This window comes from Procambarus clarkii, chromosome 24 (assembly GCF_040958095.1).
Source record: "Procambarus clarkii isolate CNS0578487 chromosome 24, FALCON_Pclarkii_2.0, whole genome shotgun sequence".
NCBI classification, from domain to species: Eukaryota; Metazoa; Arthropoda; class Malacostraca; order Decapoda; family Cambaridae; genus Procambarus; species Procambarus clarkii.
Window position 1 is genome coordinate 36,135,507 of NC_091173.1, and position 9,713 is coordinate 36,145,219.

The 9,713-nt window shown below is 42.1% G+C and overlaps 1 protein-coding gene across 2 annotated transcripts in view; it reads right to left on the reverse strand.

Moving 5' to 3' along the window:
- The window catches only part of LOC123761547 (glutamyl aminopeptidase), a 705,879-nt gene that overhangs the window by 103,815 nt on the left and 592,351 nt on the right, over nucleotides 1-9,713 (reverse strand). For both annotated transcript variants that reach the window (XM_069330802.1, XM_069330803.1), the window contains exons 6-7: nucleotides 8,820-8,913; nucleotides 673-843 (exon numbers count right to left, since the gene is read on the reverse strand). In XM_069330802.1, coding sequence (XP_069186903.1) covers nucleotides 673-843; nucleotides 8,820-8,913 — 265 coding nt within the window. The remainder of the gene's footprint in view (nucleotides 1-672; nucleotides 844-8,819; nucleotides 8,914-9,713) is intronic.

The window sequence follows — 9,713 nt, forward strand, 5'->3', positions numbered from 1 at the left end:
TTTGTCCAATTTCAATTGTACCGATTTGTACTTTCTAATTGTGTTGTACGTTGGTATATGTACTATGGTCCTCATACTTCCTGTAGGTGCTATCAAAACAAAACGATTGGCTGAGAACTGCGGCTTGAGAATCCTTCGACGCCTGAGGAAGAATCGTGTTTTATGGGAGTACGGGCAAATTATGTACAGCAGAAAATTTCTGGTATTTTCCAGATTTAGTTTTCCCGATATCAGTGAATAATGGTTCATATTACTTTAAGAAAAAAAAAAGTGAAAAGTGTGTTTTGGAAATATTTAGCTGTGTAGCTGGCGGCCAGTGCCAGAAATGGTCGTGGGGGTCTGAATGTGGCCCTGGCACGCTGTTCCCTTTTGAATTGTGGCGACTCCCACCAGCCTATGTTCATCCCGAACACCAGACCATTCCCTCTGCCAATTTGCGTGAGGCTAGTCCCAAGTTTATGGCCTCCGATTTTTTTTACTCACATTCAATCAGACAGACAGACATTCTCGCTTCTAGTACAGATGTATGAATGTATAATGCATGAGTGTTTATGAATAATTGAATATTAAATATATATAATAAAATCTTATATCAAAAAGTGTAAAGATATTGCACGTAAAATATAGAAAACATTAATTTGAAAATGAAGACAAATGGTGAAGAATAATTACCAAGGTTGCCGAACCACATGTGAGCGAGCTCGTGGGCGACGACGGAGGCGACCCGCTGCTTGTTGTAGGAGGAGGAGCCACGGGCGTCGTAGAGCAGGTTCACCTCCCTGTAGGTGATCAGTCCCCAGTGTTCCATCGCCCCGGAGATGAAGTCCGGGATGGCTATCATGTCTGCACACACATAAACACCACAACAAGTGGAGATATCTATGTCTACATGTGTATGTCCTCTTGCCAGGCCTAGCTAGCACCTGTCCTCATGCCCTCAGGCTCACCACCAAGCTAGACAAGGCTGTATCTTGAATGTCAACATTTACTTGCTATTCTTTCCCCACAACACAAGTACTTGTAATATTTGTAAACATTTGTAGTGTGTTCACCGTGAACTGTAGCTTGACCCGTTGGACTCAACCATTTTCTTTCAGACACCCAAGACAAACTTTTGGGATCGCTATAGGCCGCTGTATCATGTGTCCTCTCCACCCCACCATGTGTCCTCTCCAGCACACCATGTATCCTCTCCAGCACACCATGTGTCCTCTCCAGCACACCATGTATCCTCTCCAGCACACTATGTGTCCTCTCCAGCACACCATGTATCCTCTCCAGCACACTATGTGTCCTCTCCAGCACACCATGTGTCCTCTCCACCACATCATGTGTCCTCTCCAGCACACCATGTGTCCTCTCCACCACACTATGTGTCCTCTCCAGCACACCATGTGTCCTCTCCAGCACACTATGTGTCCTCTCCAGCACACCATGTATCCTCTCCAGCACACTATGTGTCCTCTCCAGCACACCATGTGTCCTCTCCACCACACCATGTGTCCTCTCCAGCACACCATGTGTCCTCTCCACCACACCATGTGTCCTCTCCAGCACACCATGTGTCCTCTCCAGCCCACCATGTATCCTCTCCAGCACACTATGTGTCCTCTCCAGCACACCATGTATCCTCTCCAGCACACTATGTGTCCTCTCCAGCACACCATGTGTCCTCTCCACCACACCATGTGTCCTCTCCAGCACACCATGTGTCCTCTCCACCACACTATGTGTCCTCTCCAGCACACCATGTGTCCTCTCCAGCACACTATGTGTCCTCTCCAGCACACCATGTATCCTCTCCAGCACACTATGTGTCCTCTCCAGCACACCATGTGTCCTCTCCACCACACCATGTGTCCTCTCCAGCACACCATGTGTCCTCTCCACCACACCATGTGTCCTTTCCAGCACACCATGTGTCCTTTCCAGCACACCATGTATCCTCTCCAGCACACTATGTGTCCTCTCCAGCACACCATGTATCCTCTCCAGCACACTATGTGTCCTCTCCAGCACACCATGTGTCCTCTCCACCACACCATGTGTCCTCTCCAGCACACCATGTGTCCTCTCCAGCACACTATGTGTCCTCTCCACCACACTATGTGTCCTCTCCAGCACACCATGTGTCCTCTCCAGCACACCATGTGTCCTCTCCAGCACACTATGTGTCCTCTCCACCACACCATGTGTCCTCTCCAGCACACCATGTGTCCTCTCCAGCACACTATGTGTCCTCTCCACCACACCATGTGTCCTCTCCACAACACCATGTGTCCTCTCCACCACACCATGTGTCCTCTCCAGCACACCATGTGTCCTCTCCAGCACACTATGTGTCCTCTCCAGCACACTATGTGTCCTCTCCACCACACCATGTGTCCTCTCCACCACACAATGTGTCCTCTCCAGCACACAATGTGTCCTCTCCAGCACACTATGTGTCCTCTCCACCACACCATGTGTCCTCTCCAGCACACCATGTGTCCTCTCCACCGCACCATGTGTCCTCTCCACCACACCATGTGTCCTCTCCACCACACCATGTGTCCTCTCCAGCACACCATGTGTCCTCTCCAGCACACTATGTGTCCTCTCCAGCACACTATGTGTCCTCTCCAGCACACCATGTGTCCTCTCCAGCACACCATGTGTCCTCTCCAGCACACCATGTGTCCTCTCCAGCACACCATGTGTCCTCTCCAGCACACTATGTGTCCTCTCCAGCACACTATGTGTCCTCTCCACCACACCATGTGTCCTCTCCAGCACACTATGTGTCCTCTCCAGCACACCATGTGTCCTCTCCAGCACACCATGTGTCCTCTCCAGCACACTATGTGTCCTCTCCAGCACACTATGTGTCCTCTCCACCACACCATGTGTCCTCTCCACCACACAATGTGTCCTCTCCAGCACACTATGTGTCCTCTCCACCACACCATGTGTCCTCTCCAGCACACTATGTGTCCTCTCCAGCACACTATGTGTCCTCTCCAGCACACTATGTGTCCTCTCCAGCACACTATGTGTCCTCTCCAGCACACTATGTGTCCTCTCCACCACACCATGTGTCCTCTCCACCACACCATGTGTCCTCTCCAGCACACCATGTGTCCTCTCCACCACACCATGTGTCCTCTCCACCACACCATGTGTCCTCTCCACCACACCATGTGTCCTCTCCAGCACACCATGTGTCCTCTCCACCACACCATGTGTCCTCTCCACCACACCATGTGTCCTCTCCACCACACCATGTGTCCTCTCCAGCACACCATGTGTCCTCTCCAGCACACTATGTGTCCTCTCCACCACACCATGTGTCCTCTCCAGCACACCATGTGTCCTCTCCACCACACCATGTGTCCTCTCCAGCACACCATGTGTCCTCTCCACCACACCATGTGTCCTCTCCACCACACCATGTGTCCTCTCCACCACACCATGTGTCCTCTCCACCACACCATGTGTCCTCTCCACCACACCATGTGTCCTCTCCAGCACACTATGTGTCCTCTCCACCACACCATGTGTCCTCTCCACCACACCATGTGTCCTCTCCAGCACACTATGTGTCCTCTCCACCACACCATGTGTCCTCTCCACCCCACCATGTGTCCTCTCCAGCACACCATGTGTCCTCTCCACCCCACCATGTGTCCTCTCCACCACACCATGTGTCCTCTCCACCACACCATGTGTCCTCTCCAGCACACCATGTGTCCTCTCCACCACACCATGTGTCCTCTCCACCACACCATGTGTCCTCTCCAGCACACCATGTGTCCTCTCCACCACACCATGTGTCCTCTCCACCACACCATGTGTCCTCTCCACCACACCATGTGTCCTCTCCACCACACCATGTGTCCTCTCCACCACACCATGTGTCCTCTCCACCACACCATGTGTCCTCTCCAGCACACCAAGTGTCCTCTCCACCACACCATGTGTCCTCTCCACCACACCATGTGTCCTCTCCAGCACACCATGTGTCCTCTGCACCACACCATGTGTCCTCTCCACCACACCATGTGTCCTCTCCACCACACCATGTGTCCTCTCCATCTCACATCTGAGGACAACTGTGTCTCACCTTCACTCTCACAATATGAACATTACGAACAATAGTGAACATTGTTCACAATATTGAACACTGAGAACAATTCAATACATTAAGAACATTAGTGAACATTGAGTACCATAGTAGTGAATTAAAGGTAAAGTTGGACAAAATGAGATAGCAAGAACACTGACTCAAGAAGGAGAGTAAGAAACTGTTTCTTAAGGATAAGAATGGGAAGCATTTTCTCATGGTGAAGAATAAGACACTACACAACCCACTGGAGAGAGAAAATGATCAAGACGACAATATGGATTAAGATGATCAAGACGACAATAAGGATTAAGATGATCAAGACGACAATAAGGATTAAGATGATCAAGACGACAATAAGGATTAAGATGATCAAGACGACAATATGGATTAAGATGATCAAGACAACAATATGGATTAAGATGATCAAGACGACAATAAGGATTAAGATGATCAAGACGACAACATGGATTAAGATGATCAAGACGACAATATGGATTAAGATGATCAAGACGACAATATGGATTAAGATGATCAAGACGACAATATGGATTAAGATGATCAAGACGACAATATGGATTAAGATGATCAAGACGACAATAAGGATTAAGATGATCAAGACGACAATAAGGATTAAGATGATCAAGACGACAATAAGGATTAAGATGATCAAGACGACAATAAGGATTAAGATGATCAAGACGACAACATGGATTAAGATGATCAAGACGACAATAAGGATTAAGATGATCAAGACAACAATAAGGATTAAGATGATCAAGACGACAATAAGGATTAAGATGATCAAGACGACAATAAGGATTAAGATGATCAAGACGACAACATGGATTAAGATGATCAAGACGACAATAAGGATTAAGATGATCAAGACAACAATAAGGATTAAGATGATCAAGACGACAATATGGATTAAGATGATCAAGACGACAATAAGGATTAAGATGATCAAGACAACAACAAGGATTAAGATGATCAAGACGACAATATGGATTAAGATGATCAAGACGACAATATGGATTAAGATGATCAAGACAACAATAAGGATTAAGATGATCAAGACGACAATAAGGATTAAGATGATCAAGACGACAATAAGGATTAAGATGATCAAGACGACAATAAGGATTAAGATGATCAAGACGACAACATGGATTAAGATGATCAAGACGACAATAAGGATTAAGATGATCAAGACAACAATAAGGATTAAGATGATCAAGACGACAATATGGATTAAGATGATCAAGACGACAATATGGATTAAGATGATCAAGACGACAATAATGATTAAGATGATCAAGACGACAATATGGATTAAGATGATTAAGACGACAATAAGGATTAAGTTGATCAAGACGACAATATGGATTAAGATGATCAAGACGACAATATGGATTAAGATGATCAAGACGACAACATGGATTAAGATGATCAAGACGACAATAAGCATTAAGATGATCAAGACGACAATAAGGATTAAGATGATCAAGACGACAATATGGATTAAGATGATCAAGACGACAATAAGGATTAAGATGATCAAGACGACAATATGGATTAAGATGATCAAGACGACAATATGGATTAAGATGATCAAGACGACAATATGGATTAAGATGATCAAGACGACAATAAGGATTAAGATGATCAAGACGACAATATGGATTAAGATGATCAAGACGACAATAAGGATTAAGATGATCAAGACGACAATAAGGATTAAGATGATCAAGACGACAATATGGATTAAGATGATCAAGACAACAATAAGGATTAAGATGATCAAGACGACAATAAGGATTAAGATGATCAAGACGACAATAAGAATTAAGATGATCAAGACAACAATAAGGATTAAATGATCAAGACGACAATATGGATTAAGATGATCAAGACGACAATAAGGATTAAGATGATCAAGACGACAATATGGATTAAGATGATTAAGACGACAATAAGATTAAGATGATCAAGACGACAATATGGATTAAGATGATCAAGACGACAATATGGATTAAGATGATCAAGACGACAACATGGATTAAGATGATCAAGACGACAATAAGCATTAAGATGATCAAGACGACAATAAGGATTAAGATGATCAAGACGACAATATGGATTAAGATGATCAAGACGACAGTAAGGATTAAGATGATCAAGACGACAATATGGATTAAGATGATCAAGACGACAATATGGATTAAGATGATCAAGACGACAATATGGATTAAGATGATCAAGACAACAATAAGGATTAAGATGATCAAGACGACAATAAGGATTAAGATGATCAAGACGACAATAAGGATTAAGATGATCAAGACGACAACATGGATTAAGATGATCAAGACGACAATAAGGATTAAGATGATCAAGACAACAATAAGGATTAAGATGATCAAGACGACAATAAGGATTAAGATGATCAAGACGACAATAAGGATTAAGATGATCAAGACGACAACATGGATTAAGATGATCAAGACGACAATAAGGATTAAGATGATCAAGACAACAATAAGGATTAAGATGATCAAGACGACAATATGGATTAAGATGATCAAGACGACAATAAGGATTAAGATGATCAAGACAACAACAAGGATTAAGATGATCAAGACGACAATATGGATTAAGATGATCAAGACGACAATATGGATTAAGATGATCAAGACAACAATAAGGATTAAGATGATCAAGACGACAATAAGGATTAAGATGATCAAGACGACAATAAGGATTAAGATGATCAAGAAAACAATAAGGATTAAGATGATCAAGACGACAACATGGATTAAGATGATCAAGACGACAATAAGGATTAAGATGATCAAGACAACAATAAGGATTAAGATGATCAAGACGACAATATGGATTAAGATGATCAAGACGACAATATGGATTAAGATGATCAAGACGACAATAATGATTAAGATGATCAAGACGACAATATGGATTAAGATGATTAAGACGACAATAAGGATTAAGATGATCAAGACGACAATATGGATTAAGATGATCAAGACGACAATATGGATTAAGATGATCAAGACGAAAACATGGATTAAGATGATCAAGACGACAATAAGCATTAAGATGATCAAGACGACAATAAGGATTAAGATGATCAAGACGACAATATGGATTAAGATGATCAAGACGACAATAAGGATTAAGATGATCAAGACGACAATATGGATTAAGATGATCAAGACGACAATATGGATTAAGATGATCAAGACGACAATATGGATTAAGATGATCAAGACGACAATAAGGATTAAGATGATCAAGACGACAATATGGATTAAGATGATCAAGACGACAATAAGGATTAAGATGATCAAGACGACAATAAGGATTAAGATGATCAAGACGACAATATGGATTAAGATGATCAAGACAACAATAAGGATTAAGATGATCAAGACGACAATAAGGATTAAGATGATGAAGACGACAATAAGAATTAAGATGATCAAGACAACAATAAGGATTAAGATGATCAAGACGACAATATGGATTAAGATGATCAAGACGACAATAAGGATTAAGATGATCAAGACGACAATATGGATTAAGATGATTAAGACGACAATAAGGATTAAGATGATCAAGACGACAATATGGATTAAGATGATCAAGACGACAATATGGATTAAGATGATCAAGACGACAACATGGATTAAGATGATCAAGACGACAATAAGCATTAAGATGATCAAGACGACAATAAGGATTAAGATGATCAAGACGACAATATGGATTAAGATGATCAAGACGACAGTAAGGATTAAGATGATCAAGACGACAATATGGATTAAGATGATCAAGACGACAATATGGATTAAGATGATCAAGACGACAATATGGATTAAGATGATCAAGACGACAATATGGATTAAGATGATCAAGACGACAATATGGATTAAGATGATCAAGACGACAATAAGGATTAAGATGATCAAGACGACAATATGGATTAAGATGATTAAGACGACAATAAGGATTAAGATGATCAAGACGACAATATGGATTAAGATGATCAAGACGACAATATGGATTAAGATGATCAAGACGACAACATGGATTAAGATGATCAAGACGACAATAAGCATTAAGATGATCAAGACGACAATAAGGATTAAGATGATCAAGACGACAATAATGATTAAGATGATCAAGACGACAATATGGATTAAAATGATCAAGACGACAATAAGGATTAAGATGATCAAGACGACAATATGGATTAAGATGATCAAGACGACAATAAGGATTAAGATGATCAAGACGACAATAAGGATTAAGATGATCAAGACGACAATAAGGATTAAGAATATCAAGAAGATTAAGGTGGTTATAATGACTAAGATAACAACTGGTAATTTTAGGTGTTATATCTTACAGAAGGAGGAAGTAGAGGTGAGAGACGGGGGGAAGTAGAGGTGCGTCACTTGCGTACCGTCACCAGGACACAGTACACAGTACACAGTACACAGTACACAGTTAACAAGCACAATTCCCTCTACTGGCAAGCAGTTCCGTGCACTAACACAAACTAACTGTATTGAAAGAGAATTAACTGTTCTAAAATGTAATTAATAATATTAAAAATATGCATCTGAACTAGAGTACAAATTACTGTACCGAAAGTAATTATCAGTAGAAAAAGATATGTTATTCCACAGACCTTGTTTGGGTAGAGGGTAATCCACTTGAAAGTAATCCTCATAGTAATTAAGGACGTCTACGCCAATGTTGAGGGAGTAGTTGGCTCTGGTGATCTGTGGAGTGCAACATGGTGAAGCTGTTAAGCTGCGCGTGTCCAGGCTGGCACTCAATATATATATAGATCATAGTTAACTCAAGCTGTAAACAACAGCTCAGAGGATCAAAATATTTTTTGTGAAATTAAATTACCTGTAAATTTCATGTGTTTACGACTAATTAATGAATAAATTATTAACCAAATATCTGGACATATTTAATAATAATATAGTCATTATTTATATGAAATCTTCTTATATGTAAATGTAATTTGCGGAATTTAGTGTTCATAAAATAAGACACAAACACTTATTATAGGGTAATTTGTGCTAACGTTAGAGAGGTTTGAAACCTGCCCAAATTCAGTTTTAACATCTTTGCTTCCCCTTCAAGTTAAAGTATGTTTATTGAGATAAGAAAGAAATACATCTCAAAGGAATAGAGTAGCTTGGGCTATTTCTACCCCCCCCCCCTGCTTCCCCTTACTTTGAATTAACGCAACTTCCCTCCTCCCCCCACCCCACCCCCCACGCACGCACTGAGAGCAGGAGAACTACCAGAGAGTTGGAAGACAGTCACTCTAGTGCCCATATACGAGAAGGCATTAAAGTGCCGGCCGCTGCCCGTTACACTCATGTGATGCCCGTGATGGAAGCACACAAGACACCTGCCACAACACCTCGAGGGCACACCAGCTTGGCCTCACACACACCAACTCCTGATGCACAACCTTGTGTGAGTTATGTGACCGGCGACTGGGATCACTCAAGATAGAGAAGGGTGGGCAGCCTCGTCCTGAAAGTGGAGTGGGAGGCAG